The following is a 19,388-nucleotide window of genomic DNA, read 5'->3' as shown; positions in this document are numbered from 1 at the left end:
TCACGTATATCTTATATCCTACCTATCAGATATTTACATTAGGGTTCATAACAGTAGCAAAATTACAGTTATGAAGTAGCAACAAAATAATTTTATGATTGGGGGTCACCACAACATGAGGAACTGTATTAAAGGGATGAAGCATTAGAAAGGTGGAGAATCACTGCACTAGATGTTAATAAAGCTAATGACCCATGAGAAGAGATAAAACATAAAGACATATATACAGATGTTTGTTAGGGCTTGTAATTTCATAAAACGAACACTAAAGGACGTGAAAAGTCAGATGGGCCTGATATACTAATAGAGAGCACTCCAATACTCTATTCTCATCGTTAGCTTTATCTTCCAAACTAAAAATTAACAGAGAAATTTCATAGCTAAAGTACACTATAGATGAACTGCGTTTAACACATATCTGGAACATTCCATCCAACAGTGAGAGTGGATTGGTGGCATCTTTGTGGTGTTGGAGATTGAACCCCATGACTTTGTGCATTCAAGGGAATCACTCTACTACTGAGCCAAAGCTTCAGCCAATGGCTACTATTGATTGGTTGGTTGACTTATGCGTCACTGTGGAAAGGACAATGAGTCAGGAGGAGGACTGCCTGAAGTGGAGGCCCTCCATTTGGCCAGACTCAGGTCTAAGACTTTTGATCTCTCCAGTCATTCCTACCTCACATAGCTTAGACTTTTAATTTTTATTAAGATTTATTTATTTTTATTTTATATGGCTTGGTCCTATACCTGTTATATCCAGAAGATACTATTTCCTGGGAGTCATCCATCACCTCTGGCTCTTACAACCTTTCTGCTCTCTGCATAGGTCCCTGAACCCTAGGGAGAGGGCTTTGATGGAGACATCCCATTTAGGACTGAGTGCTCCAAAGTCTCTCACTCTCTGCACACTGTACAGTTGTGGGTCTCTGTGTTAGTTTACATTACTAACAAGAAGAAACTTCTCTGATGAAGGCTGAGCAAGATCTGTATGTATAGAAGAACGTTGTTAGGAGTCATTTAATTACAATGTTCCTTTAGTAGAAGGATAGTATTTGTTTCTCCCCTAGGTCTGTGTCCAATTTAGTCTCATAGAAGAACGTTGTTAGGAGTCATTTAATTACAATGTTCCTTTAGTAGAATGATAGTACTTGTTTCTCCCATAGGTCCATGTCCAATCTAGTCTCAGGTCCTCGGCCCCCAGAGCAGCAGCGGCAGGTACAAGTTCCATCTCATGAAATGGGCCTCAATTCCAATCAGATACTGGTTGGTCTCTCCCACATTATTTGTGACACTATCACCCCAGTCTATCATGCAGGCAGGTCACCACGGCAGATGGAAAGGTTTGCAGATGGCCACCCCTCCACCCCTCCAACACACACTAATTCTTGTTTTCCTCCTCCTATGAATTTGCAAAAGGAATCTGTGTAGGCTGCACATGTTAAGTGTTCTCTCATCCGCAGGTCTTTAGCCCTGATTGGCAGGCTCGGCCACACGGCAAATTCCAGAACTTCATAGATATGCAGACATTACACACCAAATATACATGGTACACACTCACAGCCACATCATATGCTCACACGTCACATTCCACGTGTGTGTCACAGAACACCCATCACATGCTTACACACCACACAACACCCATTTACATGGCTTGCTGCACATCGGCACAGGACACTGCTCTCACACACTCACAATACACTGACACCCACACACTCTCACACCCACCATTGTCCTTTGTATATTCACTCATATCCTCCTTCCTTTCTTCCCTCTCTCCTCAGCTTCCTCTCACCTGCCCCAGGACTCCAAGGCAATCCCAGCCAATGGAGAGCCTCGCTAGCTGGCTGGCAGATGGAGGCCATGGGAAAGAGCTCTGTAAGTAGGAAGTGTAAACACTGATCCTGGCTAAAACTGGCCTCCCTTAGCCACTCAAACCAGAAGCCCGAGGCTGCCCTCAGACCTCTTGGCCTATTTGCTAGCTGGAGGACATCACATGCCGGTTCCTCTGAGCTAGTAGAGACCTGGAGGGAGATGGGCAGGGCAGAGCAGGGCAGGCTGCTCACACCCACACGTTTCCTCTTTCCTCTTCCTCTGCACCTGCTTTGAACTCACTCGCATTCAACCTCCGGGGCTGAGGAAGTTGTCCGGTTGTGTTTTGGAGAGCATGTGACAAATCTGGTGTGTGGGCGTGAGTGCGGAGTGGTGCGCAGTCAGCCAGCCACCAAGGAGCCTGAAATAGGGTGGGCACAAGGGGCTGGAAAGCCTAGACTAGGGGACCTCTGGAGGAAAACCTGGGAATCCTCTGATAAGTTACAGCTTTGCACAGTATTGGCCTCATCAGTGATTTCTGCTGTGCACCAGCCAAGACGGTGACTGTCCCCAAATTATCAGTGAGAACACAGGCTCAGGGAAGCTTGCCCAAGGCTAAAAAGCGTCAAGCCTGGACAAACCCTCAGACATTCTGCCTTGAAACCAACGTTGTTATCATGAGCTCGCTGGCTTGGCTTCTCTCTTCTCTCTATCAATGCCTCTGTAAGAGGGAAGCCCCTGTTTGGAGACCACTGTGGGAGAATGAGGACCCAAGTACAGCTGGGGCAAGCTGTGGCTAAGACCCCGGAAATGATATTCTGCATGGTGGGGTGCCAGAGACTGTGTGTCTCACCTTCGTTTATTTTCTAGATAAAGTTCAGAGAAAATAGCGAATTGCTGAAAATCCATGGTTAATAAATATCACTACGAATAGTAGGTGTTCACAAGCATTCATCAGAGGAATTAACTGACAACTCATTAAGACTTCAAGCAGCCAAGCTTTGGTCCACAAAGCCTTTGTTGTTGGGGGAGGATTGGTGAGGAGGTTGTGTTGTCCGGAAGACAGAGAGACAATAAATGCCTTTAACTCAGAAGCCAATCAAGGCATAGAAATCCTGAGCCCCTCTGAGAAAGGTGCCCAGACCTGGTAGCTTCTGGGAGTCCTGAGTTCCTTAGAGACCCTTCGAACCCTAGTCACCCATCTTTATGTAACACATGTTTTCTCAACACTTGATTTCCGCTGTGGTTTGCTGCTGTTTTCTTTTTTAGACAAAGACTAGTTAGCAAACAAGACAGATTATCATTTCCTCATTTTTAAGCCCTTACCCCTCAGGGGGGCCAGAATCTCTTTCAAGCGCCCAACTGTAGAAGGCTTCCAGGTGATCGCAGTGTCTCCGCCGCCGCACTCCAGGGGCTCTTGGATAGGATCTGGCCTCGAAGGAACCATGTGCCTTTGGCTCTGGTTACTTTACTTCCTGCCAGGTGAGTGCTATGGGGAAACACTCCAGGCTAATTAGCAGGTTTGAGGTAGGCAGAGGTCATCAATCGGCAGCCATCTCCAGCTCTACCGTTTCTGCACAGATTGAGTTGCAGCCAGGGAGGAGCAGGATGGGGACCCCTGAAGTGCTGGCCCCCCCTCATTCTTCCAGACCTCCATCCAGGGCAGCCTTTAGAGTCTTAAAGGTTGGAGGTGTCATGTATCCTAACTATTCACTTATATGTATGCGATCTAAAAGTGAGTGTCTCCAAGGTTTGTTCTTCTTATTTCTATTTTCTCTTTCTTTAGATCTTTCTTTTTCACTCTTGAACTGACAACCCTTAAGTTCAAATGAAGACTCCCTAACCTAGCCCCTAAACTTCATATCTCGGTTTACGACTGCCTATCTGGCACCCTCCTTGAATGATCACCAAGATCTGGAACTCAATGTGCCTAATGCCTTGCCTGAGATACTTCACTGGTCCACCGTATAAACCAGCTATTCCATCTATCCTGTCTCTAACATTAGAATGTCATTTGATGGCTCCCACTACTAACTTAAATATCCTCTCCTCTCTTCTATTCCAAATGTACCGCACTTCCCTGTATCTTCTTCCAGCCAAACAGTCTCTTCTTTGAACAAATGCTACAGATCCCTGCTACCACACCCTCTCTCAGGCTGTTCCTGCTATGGCAACATCATTCCTCCCCATTTCCCATTCACTGGTTCTTCTCAAACCCACTTACCTCTCATTCTTGAGCACCTTCTGAATCCATTAACACTCACACCATATTTTGGCTCAGTGTGCTTATCTTACTGGGTTTGTCAATAATATCTCCTTTGCTTCGTTCAAGATTTGATTGGATTAGGAAATGCTGAGGTGTTCGTGAGGCTTACCTCTGGGTATGATTGTGAGATGTTTCCAGAGAACATCACCTGAGGGAGAAGACCCACCTCGACTGTGGATTGTACTATGGGCTGAGATGACAGACAGAATCCAAACAGGGAAGAGAGAAAGCCTGCTGAGCACTGGAATTCATCTTCCTTGTTGATCCCACCCCAAGATAAAATCAAGCAGCTTCATGCTTCTGCTACCACAGTATCGACACCATGATAGTCTAGACCAGTTCTCAACCTTCCTAATGCTGCGACCCTTTAGTACAATTCCTCACGTTGTGTCCACCCCCACCATAAAATTATTTTCATTGCTACATCATAACTGTAATTTTGTTACTGATATGAGTCACAATGTATATATCTGTGTTTTCTGATACCCTAAGGGGACCACTGTGAAAGGGTCATTCAACCCCCAAAGGGGTCATGACCCACAGGTTAAGAACCACTGGTCTAGATCCTCAAACTGTGAACCCAAATAGGCCTTTTCTTACTGAAGTTTCTTCTTGTTGGGTGTTTTGTTGCAACAATGAGGAAAAGTAACTAATAATAGGAAATTTATACCAGGAAGTGGGGTTCCTGCTCTGAGAAATCTGACCTTGTGCTTTATAGGCCTTCAGAATTAGTTTTCAGGAGGCATGTTGAAACATGGATGATGTAGAGAAGATCTAGAATGCTATAATTGGAAGTTAATTGGGCCATACTGGTAAGAACACATAAGACCAGAACGACAAAAAAAAAGGGGGGGGAGGGGCACCGTAAAGACTGTGCTCACGGGAGAACAGGGACTCTATCAGAACGTGGAGTAGAAGTCATTTGTGTTATAACCTGGCAAAGAGTCTGCCTGTGTTCTGTTTGTGCCTCTGTAAGCTGAATGATGCTGAATTCACATGAACTAAGTTGTTTAACAGAAGTATTGTAAACGTGGCATAGCATTCGCACCATGGTACAGTTATGGCTCACTGTGTTTACCCAGAGTTACAGCGAGAAAACACAGAAATGTGTGGAAAATGCTCTGCCTGGCAAAGAAAAGAGCTTGAAAGATGCAAATAGATCAGACAAAATGGATTCAGACAAAGAACTATGATTCTTTAAGAGATTAGTACAATTAGGGAGTGTCTTAGTTAGGGTTTCTATTGCTGCAATGAAACACTATGACCAAAAAGCAAGTTGGGGAGGAGAGGATTTATTTGCCTTACACTTCCATATCATTGTTCATCACTGAAGGAAATCTGGGTAGGAATCTGGAGGCAAGAGCTGATGTAGAGGCCATGGAAGGGTGCTGCTTACTGGCGTGTTCTTTATGACTTGCTCAGTCTGCTTTCTTTTTTTTTCTTTTCTTTTTTTTTTTTTTTTTTTTTTTGGTTTTTCGAGACAGGGTTTCTCTGTGTAGCTTTGCGCCTTTCCTGGAACTCACTTGGTAGCCCAGGCTGGCCTTGAACTCACAGAGATCCGCCTGGCTCTGCCTCCCGAGTGCTGGGATTAAAGGCGTGTGCCACCACCACCCGGCTCCTGCTTTCTTATAGAACCCAGGACCATCAGCCCAGGGACAGTCCCACCCACAACAGGCTGAGCCCTACCCCATCAATCACTAATTAAGAAAATGCCTCCATAGGCTTGCCTGAAAGCCAATCATATGGAAAGATTTTCTTAATTGAGACATAAAACTATCCAGCACAAGAGGAAACCTCGTACTTTGCAATGGGACAATAGGAAAGATGCCTTGAGCACAATATTCCACCTCTCAACTCATTTCATAAATTTTCACTTGAAAAAAGAGAACTTGAGGGCATAATGCTAGAATACTGCCACCTTGGAAAGTGTTTGTCCTCAAAGACATACAGATCCTGTTCTAGTTGTGGTCCAAGGGGCCATACTACATCTCAAGTCTATAGCAGAACTTGGCCTGTCCACACACAGCTGTCTTTGCATATGTGCAACATATAAGGGTAAAGGGGTCGTGAAGGCCAGCACCAAGGTTCCAAACAGCCTCTGAGGCTAGGCAAGGTGTGCAGGGTTGGATTGTCTGTACAAAGACCCCGAGATGTCACTGCACAAATTACTGTGAAGGTGAAGCAATGGAGACCCCAAGATATGAGAGGTGCCAGAAATGTGGGGAAATCACACCACTGAGGAAAGCTGAGGGACCAAGTGGAGCCCGCCCAGAGGGAGGTCACATGTGTCATAAGCAACAGAGCAGGAATATATAGATTTAACATGATTAGAACATACAAAATACTTTAATCAATAGTCTATTGTTAATCTTGTTTTTTTTTTTTTAAAAGACAGGGTCTCCTGTATCCCAGGCTGACCTCTAATGAACTCTGAAGATGAAGATGACCTTGAATTCCTGATGCTCTTGCAGAGGATCTCAAGAGCTAGAATTACAGGCATGGGCCACCACACCTGGTTACACAGGCCTGGGGCTCAAGTTCAGGGTTCTGTGTGTGCTAGGCTAGCTCTGTAGCAACCAAGCCACACCCCCAGCCCTTGGTAATAACTTTGAATAACTAGATGTATGATAGTTTGACCTTTATTTGTTAATACTGCCCTCAGGCCTGTACATATTGGGGTAGGGCTTCAAACCTTTTTCCCTAGACCGCTAATAAGAATACATATACATATTATGACTCAGCACGTTGTGTGTGAGACATGTACTCAAGAGAGAGAGAATATTCAAGTTTATTCCTTTAAAAAAATTTTATTGTGTGCATGCCACAGCACATACGTGGAGATAGGAGGATAACTTTTAGGGGGTCACTTCATACCTTCTTCCTACCCGTCTTGTGTCTGCTGCTATGCTACAGACTTTAAGGTAGCTGGCCTATGAACTTCCAGGCGATTCTCCTTTCTCCGTCTCCTATCTTACCATGGGAGTATGGAGATTACAGATACATGTCTGGGATTTTACACATGTATACATGTTTGGGTTCCAAGGACGGAGCTTGGATTGTTGAGCCATCTCCCTGGACCTCCAGCAATTTTTTTCTTGATTCATTAGCATGAGGATGAGTTTGGCCTTCAGCACTTGGGTGGTAGCGTGATTTCCCAAGATAGAAAACTCTTTTGTGAGTGAGCAGGTTTAAGAAGAGTTCTCTGCTGGCTGTTGTTCAATATTATCTTAAATATCCAATGGAGTCCAGGGGCCAGAGCCAGTCGGGAGCTCAGACGAAACGACAAGACGAGAAACAAACATATGTTCAGTTAAAACCCAGTCTATCAGCACCTGTATTTAAAAGGCCCTAGAGCAGATGAGCTGGTGTGGAAAGAGAAGGAAGACACAGGAAGAGTAGGTCGGACACCAAGCTGTGTGCCAGCCCAGTGGAGGGGTAGATGTAGGTGGACAAGTGAGAGAGGAGCCATCACAGGAACAGCTACGGCCGTATAGCATCAGGGGGAGCACAGAAAGTGGTCCCAGGAGGGAGGACTCGGTTGGGTCAAATGCTGCCAAAGGGGCCAGTAAGATGGGGACAAACAAGTGGTCAGACAGAGACAGGGACAGCAGTGGTGTCGACTCGGATGAGAGCAGTTTGGGTGGACTTTTAGAGACAAACTTTTGATTGAATTTGATCAAAGAGAAATTGAAGGAGCGGATAGGAATGTGATGAGACACTTGAGAGCGGAGAAGACGCAAACATCCTCTGAGGGGTTTTAAAAGCGCCGACGCCAGGGCTCATGTGTGAGCTATTGCAGTGCTGACGAGAATATGGAGCCAGTGATGCGGCAGAAAGGGGGGATGGCTGCAGACAGACATTCTGAAACGAGAGAAGGGTGGACTCGGGCTGCAGCTGAGGGAGCGCCCTGTGAAAGGAAATAGAACCGTTTTCTGTTGCAGAGCTAATGTCAGGCGACTGTAGATGGAGATGGGATGCTAGGTGGAAAGTTCTTGTGCTTTTACATTTTTTATTATATTTGTTTGTTCATTTGGGGGCATGTGCCACAGCATGCATCTGGAGGTCAGAGGACAATTTGGAGGAGTAAGTTCTCTTTCTCTATCACGTGGGCACTGGGAACCAAAATCGCCGGGATTGGCAGCACGTGCCTTGACCTACGGAACCATGTCACCAGCCCTTTCAACCTTTTCAAAGGAAATTAGAATTTTACCGTCAGGGGCTGGGTAGGTAGGTAAAATGCTTTCCACAAAAACATGAGAACCTGAGTTCAGAGCCACCACATAAAAAAAAAAAAAAAAAAAAAAAAAAAGCCAGGCTCAGTGACACACACCTGTGAGCCCAGAGCTGGGGAGGCAGAGACAAACGGACACCCACGATTGCTGGTGAACGGGTGAGCTACAGGTCCAGGTAAAGAGAACGCCTGCCCCACAAACACACGCTCATAAGCTATAGCCCTTTTGATAAACATACAAATCTCAAGCAGTTGTCTCCGTCCTTTCGAGCATTCTGCTCCTGATTGGGTTGAATCCCACTCCCACCTAGACAATCTCTAGAGAGTCCTCGGCCCTCACAGTCTTACCTTCTTTCACCATATTTTACACTAGGAAAAGGCTATAGGGCGTCATTCACATCTCAGACATGTGTTTTCACACAACTCTATATTGACAACGACTTTTCAAACTACATCATTCCTTCTACTATTACTAGCTACTTAGTCACCAAATTAGAGATTGAAAACTAGATGTCACTTAACTGCCTCTCCAACATCAATATCACATCGGTGGGTCCTTTAGATACCTTCTCCCATCTCCCCTTTCTTCCCAAGAATCGCTTTTCAGTGGCCAAGAATTGTATCTGGGATGTTCCTTTAAAAAGTGGGCCCTATACTAGCCTAGACAGAGAGAATGGCCACACCCAAGGACAAGACTACTCATGGGCATCAGCCTGGTCTATAGAGCGAGTTCCAGGACAGGCTCCAAAGCTACACAGAGAAACCCTGTCTTAAAAAACAAAACAAAACAAAAAGCAAAGCTTCACTTTTCCATCTCAGCATTTCCTGTGGATATTTTTTTAGTCCCTCGCCCTCTCCTAACCTCCTTATCTGTCTCTAACTCATTTTTCCCACCTTCCTACCCCTCAATGCTCCCCTCTACCAGAAATATCCTAATATAGAAGCCTCAGACCCATGGATATTCTAGTTTCTTTAAACTCTCATCTGACTAAATCATTGGAGCGATTCAGAATGCACAGTCTGTAGATAAACATCAGTAGGCTGGCAGATTTCCCTGCCATGTTCTTTCTCACATCCCCATCTTGATACAGCTGGTTCTTGTCATCTGAAAGGCCCTTTTCACCTCTGCTTTAGCCCTTCAGAATCACCTGAACATGCACACTTTGCCCTATCAGTCCTTTCGATGGTTTAAATAATAATGACCCCCATAGGTTCATATATTTGAATGCTTGGTCCACACTTGGTGGAACTGTTTGGGAAGGATTAGGAAGTGTGGCCTTGTTGAAGAGGTGTGCCACTGGGAGTGGGCTTTGGAATTTCAAAACCCCACACCATTCCAGCTTGTTCTCTCTGTCTCTGTCTCTCTGTCTCTGTCTCTCTGTCTCTCTCTCTGTCTCTCTCTCTCTGTCTCTCTCTCTCGGATCAAGACATAAGTTCTCAGCTACTGCTCCAACACCATTCCTGCCTGCCTGCTGCCATGCCCCACCCCTGGCACCACTGTGATTATGGGCTCTAACCCTCTGAAAGCATGAGCCCCAAATTAAACTCTCTCTTTTATAATCTGCCTTGGTCATGGTGTTCTGTGACAGCAATAGAAAAGTAACTAAGACAACCCTCTTCTCTGTATATGAAGGCACTTGCTGGGACTCACTTACATTGTCGTCTGGGGCTTTACCCTCTTCTGTAGCAGGTCAAATTACACTACTCTTTTCTCCTCCTGCTCATTGTGGCCACAGATACATCCTCACATGTATTTGAGGGGGTGGGCACACAACTTCTACCCCTCCCTGATCTACACCATCCAGACACATGTGTGCTCATCCCCACACATGTGCACTCACACTCATACATGCCTGCTTTCCCTCCCGTGAGTTCTATACACTCGTGACTAAGATCACCTTCTCAGTTGCCCTTCATGCCCATTGGTTCAAGGTACAGCATGGACATCACTTCTCTCAAAAGCCCTCCTCCTGGGACACCATCCCCTTGATAGCCAGAATCAGGTGCTCCTGTTTGCTCCTTTCAGGGAGCACTGAGCTGTCTGTCTCATGGACTCTGTTCCATTGTGCTGCAGTAGCTGTCTGTTGGGATAATTTACCACAGGATTTATCGTATGAGGGAGGGATGTGCACAAAAGGCATCCAATGTGTACAGGTTGAATGGTTTCATAGAGTTGAAAGGGGGACTACTGGGTAGATGAGAGGATTTGAAAAAAAAAGAACTCGGAACGGAAATGTGCTGCAAGAATGTGTCACCTTTCTCATCCCCATATTGAGTCACTTGGGGGGTGATGGTGGCGCACGCCTTTAATCCCAGCACTCAGGAGGCAGAGGCAGGCAGATCTCTGTGAGTTCGAGGCCAGCCTGGTCTCCAAAGCGAGTTCCAGGAAAGGCGTAAAGCTACACAGAGAAACCCTGTCTCGAAAAACCGAAAAGAAAAGAATGAGTCACTTGGGGGTTGTGTGTCATTGGGGGTCATTCCAGGCACACTATTTCTCTTTGGAGTAATCACTGTTGTTGTGTCTATGTTCTTAAAGTCTCAGGTTTAATTATGAGGCTGAGCCTGAGGGCACAGGGTGGGCACAGACTAAGCCTGAATGAGAATAGGACCTTGAAGAAACTGAGCATGAGTCAACAGGCAGAAATCATCATAAGGAGGAGCCTGGGCTAATGACAAGGATGTGGCTATGTCTAGGGGTGGGTGTGAGGGTGGTCTGGGATCAGCTCTAGGTTTGGAGAGATGCTTGAAGTAGAGGATGTGGCTGAAGTCGAGATACATCTGTGTATGAAGCTTCTTCTGCATTAATTTCTTCTCCTTGCAGTGTCTGGGACCCTGAAGGTCCTCCCAGAACTAAAGCTGGATGTAGAGTGGGGTGGATCCATTACCATCATGTGCCCACTCCCTCAAACACATGTGAGGATGTATCTGTGCCGGCAGATGACTGACCCTAGAATATGTGCCACTGTGGTATCCAGCAGCTTTGTCAAGAAAGAGTATGAAAGACGTGTCACCCTAACGCCATGCTTGGATAAGAAGCTCTTCCTAGTGGAGATGACACATCTGACTGAAAGTGACAATGGAGTCTATGCCTGTGGTGTGGGTCTATACACGGACCGGGGCAAGACCCAGAAAATCACCCTGAATGTCCACACTGGTAGGTGCTTAGAAAACATTCCCAGTGGGGAAAACGGAGGCAATCTTCTAACTGTAACTGCTCTGTGCTACTACCATGTTAGGGAGCCCAATAACAATGCAGTTCAACAGAGCCTAAGACTAACACCCCAGCCTAGAACCTTCTACCACAGGGGATGAAAGGAATAAGATGGATATTGTGCATTGCCCATCCTACTTGGGGTGTGAGTGGAGAGACAGACATTAGCCTGAGGAGAGGCTTTGAGGCAGAGGAAACCAGAAGGACCCTGACTATCCTATGTCATGAGAAGTCTTGAGTGAATGAAAAGGAGACTCAATGATCAAGCTATATCTAGTCCAAATTTGTTACTGTATGGTTGGGACCTTCATTTCTTCTTACCCCTGACTTTTCCTCTTTTCAGTGGCTTCCTAACACATGCAGGACTGGTTCAGCAGTTTATAACCCAATAGCCTGATAGTCTTATAGGGAATGCTGGATGTGCCGGTGGGAAGTGGTGGGGAGGGGATGCCCAGTTCCCTTTCTGCTTGTCTTGGGGGGACCATACTCATCTCCTCATGGCCTTGGCTGAGTCAGTTTCTACCTGATCCCCTAGTCCTATCTCTTCATGATCACCAGTATATCCCTCTTGCCTCCAACAGAGTATGAGCCATTCTGGGAAGACGAACCAACTCCTGAGCCTCCACCATGGTTTCACAGGTTTCTGCGGGAGCAGATTCCCAGCTGGCTCCATGAGGTTGAACATGCCAGTTCTTCTGAATTCATATTCGAAGGTCAGTCCATCAAATCAAGATCAGCAGAAGAGGGAGAGATTTTTTTTTTCAGCTCAAAGGGTAGCTTGCAAAGCAGACATGGGTTTCCCGTGCTTTGTCCTTGCCCTAAGAGAGGGCTTCATCCTACTGCTAGGATGCCAGGCTCTAGTTGGAGGAGTCCCATGTCACCACCAGGTGGCACCACAAGTAACCAAGTGACCAATTTACAAACGCCAGCTCCTGTTTGAATGACTGGCAGCGGGCAGCAGCCGGTTCCCAGCTGGAGGTCATTATGTTTCCTGCTACCTGCAGGGGGTGTCTTCTGGCTGCTGGTCACTAGTGGTTTTAACAACTCCATTTGGCAATGAAAAGATGACTGTCATGCTAGCATTTCCATTGTATGTTGTTTTTTTTTAAGATATATTTATTTATTATGTATACAGCGTTCTGCCTGCAGGCCAGAAGAAGGCGCCAGATCTCATTACAGATGGCTGTGAGCCACCATGTGGGTGCTGGGAATTGAACTCAGGACCTCTGGAAGAGCAGACAGTGCTCTTAACCTCTGAGCCATCTTTCCAGCATCTTAACATATACCAGATAAGTTAGACACACTAAGTGAACATTGTTACGCTAGGAAACCCTGCTGGGGCCAAGAGAAACAGTGTAACTGGGCAGATCATAGATCCATCAGTGTGACTGACAGGGATGGGATGGGCGAGAATAGATGAGCACAGAAAAGCAAGACCCCCACTCCCACCCTCCCCCCTCCCCCATGCTCAGTACATGGTAAGTGCTTCTGCTTCTGCCTGTGAAGTCAGGAAAGGCTTGCTGGAAGAAAAAAAAAAAAAAAAAAAAGCTGAGAAGTGGAGGCAGGCCGACTTCAGGGCTCTTAGCACACAAGCCCTAAACACAGAGTCTTACCTTTGCCCGTGAAGTCTGGTGTGGTGGCTGTGGCTGGCCCCTAGGGACCCCAGTACTTGCTGAGCTAAGGTCAATTGGAAGGAAGCTGAGAAAATTTGAAGGAAGCATGCATGAAAATTGTCTGTGTAGATGGCATGCTATAAAGACATTTCAGGCCATGAGAACCACAAGAACAAAGGTAGTATGGACGGGCACAAGGAAGAAATGATCAAGAGAGGAAGAGGAGGCCCGCTCCTTCTGGAGACTGGAGAACACCCAGTACCACTAATGTAACCTTTTCCTTTTCTCTCTTAAAGTTAACACACCAGCCCCAAAGACTGAGGCCTCTCCAGCTCACCAGCCCTCCAGCACCAATCCAGTCACCCACCATCCCAGAGTTTCCAGAACATCTTCCGTGACAGCTACCAAGTCCCCAGCCCTCCTGCCAGCTACCACACCCTCAAAGACCTCAGCTCAGCAAGCACTCGGGTCCCTAGGGGCCAGCTACAGCCACCACACCAGACTTCACCGGCAAAGGTAAGGGTCTCTGCGTTTAGGCAAAGGTAAGGGTCTCTGCGTTTAGGTAAAGATAAGGGTCTCTGCGTTTAGGGCCTGTGAGCTAAGAGTGGTGAAGTCAGCCTGCCCACTTCTCAGCTTTGTCTCCAAGAGTCTACAGAGAAATGCTCTGTTTCTGAGTGTGCTATATAAATGCATCAGTCTCCTCAACAAAGAATACACTTGCCAACGGCCATTTCTGACCTTATAGAAAGACTTGGATCTTTCAACCATATAGATTCATTCAGGTCTGTTGTAATGAATAACTAAATGAGAAGAACTTTTAACTAATTTAAAGTAATTAAAATTAATTGCTGATTAGTAAGTGTTAAAATTATGCTCATCTTTTTTCTTTTCCGTATTAAGGCTGCTAACACAATTTAAATTCCTTAAGTCACAAATGTTTCTGTTGCTTAGCATTGTCCTAAATGTCGGACCTAAATGAACCACGAGGGGGCAGCATTACAGCAAATGGGAGGAAATCACACAAGAATTTTATAGCCTGAGCGAATATAAACTTGTGAGTGAGGAGAAAAGACTCCCAGAACCGTTTGGATCCTTTAAGTGGGGGAACTGGGGCAATGAAATCTAAGTGGTTTCCATAAAAACAGGACTCTTGATTCCTATTTCAGAAATCCATGTAATAAACATTTTCCTAATGCCAACTACGCGCCAGGCACCATGCAGTATCTGTGGTGGCGCAAGCCTTTAATCCCAGCACTCGGGAGGCAGAGCCAGGCGGATCTCTGTGAGTTCGAGGCCAGCCTGGGCTACCAAGTGAGTTCCAGGAAAGGCGCAAAGCTACACAGAGAAACCCTGTCTCGAAAAACCAAAAAAAAAAAAAAAAAAAAACAAAGATAAAGACATGCAATGTCCAGGTCTGATTGATGCAAGCCGGCCTGGGGAAGGGTTTCTAACGGAGGGAACAGGAGCCGATTTAGAAACTGCTATAGGCCAGGCACCTTCAGTTCTTTATGCCTCCTTTGTTTCACAGCCCTAACAGTTTCGTGGCGGGTTTTATGGTTCCCATTTATAAGGAAATACAGCTCAGGGGAATTAAGACTCGCTCAAGACCACATAACCAGTAAAATGCAGAACTTGAATTTGAATCCAAGACTCCTGACCCCTTAAACAAATCTTTTTTTTTGGGGGGGGGGGAGTGATGGAGGAAATTCTGTTCACAAAGGGTCAACTCTGAGTCATCTCCAAAAAAAAAAGGTGGCCACACAAGGATGAGTCTTTAAATTTCCTTTCCTCCTTTACCTCCTCTGTCTCCCTCTCTCCCTCTCTTTTCTGGCCAAGAACACTCCACCACAGCCCACAGCATGGGAGAGAAGACCGGGGGCTTCACATCCCCATCCTGGAATTTCACATCCTGATTCCGACCTTCCTGGCCTTTCTTTTGCTGGTTCTGTTGGGGCTGATGGTAAAAAGAGCCATTCAAAGGAGGAAAGGTGAGCAGCTTGAGGCTCTAGGCTTGGGTTGGGAGAGCTGAGATACCCAAAGAGCCCAGAGCGTTCAGAGCCAGCTTGAACTCCCAGGGAACGTGGGATGGGAGATGGAGCCCCGGGAGGGCTTTGCCCTTCCTCCTTCGCTCTGCACCCTGGGCATCTATGCTCAGACCATACGTTGCCAGGCCTCAGAGAAGTGTGTGGCCCTCAGTTTGGGGGAAGGAGGCGCAGCGTCTGATGCCATGTCCTTCTCTCTTCCCGGTGACTTCCTGAAGCCTTCTCCAGGCGCATGGGCCGGGTGGCGATGAGGATTCGAGGCCAGAGGGCGTCCCGCCCGTTTCCGGCACAGCGCCGGGGTGCCCCGCAGAGGCCACGCTCGCAGAACAACGTCTACAGCGCCTGCCCGCGGCGTGCACCGATCCCCGACCGAGTGGGTGAGCACACGCACGAGTGAAGCCTGGAGACAGGCTCCAGCGTGCAGCAGGGGACAGGTGGCGGCCAGGCCTGCAGAGGCCCGGCCCTCACCACTTTCTTCTGCCCTGTAGGCCCAGCAGAGGCTCCACTCCTCAGTGCCCCAGGCTCAGCATCTCCCGCCCCGCAGCAGGTACAGGTAAGCTCCACCCTCCCCAGCCCGCTCCTCTGGTCCCGGGTCTCCCAACCAGTTATACCCAGTTCCTAGGTTTAAGCCCTCTGGAGGGTGACTGCCTAAGAACAGTGGTTACTTTTACCTACTGGCCAAGCATTTCTTTTGGGATAAATGAATGCCATGGCTTTAGTCTAGTAGAGAATGATAAAAGGTGTGTATCTCTGCAGTGACCATGATGTAAAAGGGACACATAGGTTTCTAGAAGGCTAGAGAAGGTGGAAGCTACCAGTACAGTTTCACCTCAGTGTGAGGGAGAACATTCGAGACAACTCTTAAAATGGCGCACGCCTTTAATCCCAGCACTCAGGAGGCAGAGCCAGGCGGATCTCTGTGAGTTCGAGGCCAGCCTGGGCTACCAAGTGAGTCCCAGGAAAGGCACAAAGCTACACAGAGAAACCCTGTCTCGAAAAACCAAAAAAAAAAAAAAAAAAAATGAGAGGAAGTCATAGTAACGTGATCATTAGGCTTTATCCAAAGTGACTGGGCAGAGATGCAGACATTCAACACTACAGGTATGTCCTTTCGTTTTCTAAATTAAGGAAATATTCTTTATTCTCAAAGTCCAAAACATTGGATTTTGTAGTGAGAAAAATATTAATAAGGTTTCCGTGTGTGTGTGTGTGTGTGTGTGTAATTAGTGTTTAATTAATTAAATATAACAGACCCAAAAATGCAGAGCTCAGGACATGGAGGCCAATTTTCCTCTGAAGTCAAGGTTCAAACCAGAGAGATAGGAAGAAGTGACTTAATCCATGACGTCATCCAGTGACATTTTGCTCTAACAACTCCAACAAACTTCCATGTCCATGGCCAGTATTCAGCCACCAGACCAAGTTCTTATTTCTACCCAGAGGGAAAACTGGCTTCTTTATGACCATGACCCTGAATTTTCATAACCCACTTCTACTTGCCTCTCATTAGCTGTCTTGCAAGCACATCTGCCTTCAAGGGAGGTTATGAGTTGCTGTGGATATTGCTCTGTATAAATAAAACACTGACTGGCCAGTAGCCAGACAGGAAGTATAGGTGGAACTAGCAGAGAGGAGAGAGCAAAAGGAGAGGAAGAGAGAGGGGAGGAGACACCAGCTGCCACTCAGGGAGCATTATGTAGAGGCAACAGGTAAAGCCACGGAACACGTAGCAATATATAGATTAACAGAAATGGGCTTAGTATAAGAGTAAGAGCTAGACAATGGTAGGCCTGAGCTAATGGCCGAGCAGTTTAAATAATATAAGAGTCTGTGTGTTTATTTTATAAGTGGGCTCCGGGACTGGTGGGACTTGGCAGGAGCTGGAGAGAAATTCTCCAACTACAATGAATGTCATGCCTGGTTGGTAATATGTTGATTAAATGATGATGTGTCTGGCTAAAAAGGGAAGAAGCCCTGTAGTCACCTCCAGCGTCTTGAATGTGTTCTCTCACCCATGTAACCCTCCAAAACAGTCCTTAAGGCTTGGGAATGAAGGGCCCAGCAGAGTCTGTCTGTCCTTTCCCAAAGCTAGTCCTTTCCTGTGGATCTGCCCTCTGATCCTGCCTCCCTCTGTGAGACCCTCCTTCTCTCAATTAGGGTGGAAAAAATCCCGACAGAACAAATTTACAGGGTACATGTGCTCAATGACTTATTTCAGTCTTCATAGTGAATATTTTTTAAGTTTATTTTTAGTGTATTGGTGGTTTGCCTGCTTATATGTGTAGAAGAGTGTCGGATTCCCTAGAATTGGATTACAGATCGCTGTGAGCTACCATGTGGGTGCTGGGAATTGAACCTGGGTCCTTTGAAAAAGCAGCCAGTGCTCTTAATCTCTGAGCCATCATCTCTCCAGGCCCATAGTGAATATTTTTACCGTCTAAACCAAATAAGTCGACATTCAGTGGGAGATGTGGTTTTGAAGGAAGCTTCTGCCTGTGTCTCTTTTTGGGTAAAATACACAATGTAGAAGTTCTTTCTAACAGACGCTTCCTGCGTTCAAAGGACTGTGCTCCTAGTTCTTAGAACTTCAGATGACTGATCACAGTGTCTGCCATGGCATTCTTCTGTGGCTAGTGCAGTACGTGTACCATGTTGGAGTCTTGACATAGCCTTGTCTTCTGAGAACTAGCTGCCATAAAGGGGGAGTCCTGACGCTTCTGTCTGACAAAGAGAAGCACCCTAGTGCCCACGTGACCCGCAATCTTCCTTCCTCGGCTACCCAGCCCTTTTCTGGAATGCATTCTGGTGCCATGCCATGCCCTCTCCATGTCCTTACAGAGGTGTAAGAAATGACTCACCCTACCTCTGAATAGTCGATGGAAAAGATGCATATTTTCCTTACAAGTCATATCCCTTTATCCCCAAGGGGAGACTTTTTCAGGTGGGCCTCCTTCACACTTGTGGTCAGCCCTACGATTGCAGTCTGAACCCATGTAAAGCATCCTTCCCGCATTAGAATGAAGCAGTTTCCAGTTATTTGGAGGTGTGAGACTGCACCCTGAAAAACCCCAGGGCTGGCCCACTTAATGAAGTTCAGCTAATTTTGCATCATTGACATCTGGAACTCAGCAACCATGTCCATGTTCATCCATTTCCTGCAAAGGAAATCCACCTAAACAGGTGTTAAAATCCCCCAGCCAGAGCTAGTGACACTCCTTTGGTTGTTCCCAGGTACTTGAGGCCCCCTGGCCTCACACCCCACCTCTGAAGACAAGCTGTGATTACGTGACCTTGTGCCACCAGCCTGCTGTCAACATGGGAGACACTGATTCAGATGATTACATCAATATTCCTGGCCCACATCATCTCCCCAGCTGTCTCCCAGGACCCAGATCTTCGTGCCAATGAGTCCTGCCTGTCGGCTGATTTCCAGCACCTCTTCCATTTGTTATAGGATCCCTGTCACCTCCCATGTCCCCTACCCCAACTTGAGTCTCACCTGACTGTCTGAATGCCTTGAGAATGGTCCTGTTACAAGCTAATTTTTCACCCCCCACTGAAGCCCCCTGCATTCATCAGGAGAGCTCTGGACATGCAGAGCATTCATTAGTCATGATGGCACCTGTCCTTTCTGTGCCATCCAACAGCTATGGGACCTACAAGGTGTTTCATCACTATCTTTGGTCACATGATCTTCGCTGCCCTACCCCTAGCTCATGTGGCGTCAGGCTGGAACATAAGCCTGGCTGACATCTCCAGGCCCAGATCCAAAGTGCATAATGAGCTACTTTTCTTGAGTCCCATGGCAAGGGCAACTTATTTGATATGATGACTTATATCTAAATTTTTTGTTTGTTTGTTTTGTTTTGTTTTTCAAGACAGGGTTTCTCTGTGAAGCTTTGTGCCTTTCCTGGAACTCGCTTGGTAGCCCAGGCTGGCCTTGAACTCACAGAGATCCACCTGGCTCTGCCTCCCGAGTGCTGGGATTAAAGGCGTGCGCCACCACCGCCCGGCTTATATCTAAATTTTTAAAACTAACCTTTTGTTTGTGTTAGGGATATACACCCACATGAATCCTCTTTAACTCCTCATCACTTGGTACAGATAACCAGACTCCAGCATCTTTCTCCTTTTAGAAAGTCTTGGTTATCTCCCTACCTTCTTCTACATTTTAATACCTCCACTTTGATTTTAGCTGAACCATCCATCACCT

General features: G+C 46.6%; 1 protein-coding gene across 1 annotated transcript; it reads left to right on the top strand.

Annotated features, from left to right (window-relative positions):
- The first annotated feature begins 3,257 nt into the window (after nt 1-3,257).
- Nucleotides 3,258-18,996, top strand: Fcmr (Fc mu receptor). The gene is made up of 8 exons (XM_059280749.1): nt 3,258-3,294; nt 11,131-11,463; nt 12,102-12,233; nt 13,430-13,649; nt 14,970-15,121; nt 15,394-15,552; nt 15,664-15,722; nt 18,407-18,996. Exons 1-8 carry the CDS (start codon nt 3,258-3,260, stop codon nt 18,581-18,583), a joined length of 1,269 nt encoding a protein of 422 aa, XP_059136732.1. The 3' UTR covers nt 18,584-18,996.
- The last annotated feature ends 392 nt before the right edge of the window (nt 18,997-19,388 follow it).

This window comes from Peromyscus eremicus, chromosome 15 (assembly GCF_949786415.1).
Source record: "Peromyscus eremicus chromosome 15, PerEre_H2_v1, whole genome shotgun sequence".
Classification (NCBI taxonomy): Eukaryota; Metazoa; Chordata; class Mammalia; order Rodentia; family Cricetidae; genus Peromyscus; species Peromyscus eremicus.
This window is presented reverse-complemented; position numbering and strand designations above follow the sequence as displayed.

Bases quoted from the DNA above. Each gene is read 5' to 3' on its own strand.
- Fcmr (XM_059280749.1), top strand. From the start codon at position 3,258: ATGTGCCTTTGGCTCTGGTTACTTTACTTCCTGCCAG. The intron at 3,295-11,130 runs GTGAGTGCTATG...TTCTCCTTGCAG, and splicing joins GTTACTTTACTTCCTGCCAG to TGTCTGGGACCCTGAAGGTC. The intron at 11,464-12,101 runs GTAGGTGCTTAG...TGCCTCCAACAG, and splicing joins CACCCTGAATGTCCACACTG to AGTATGAGCCATTCTGGGAA.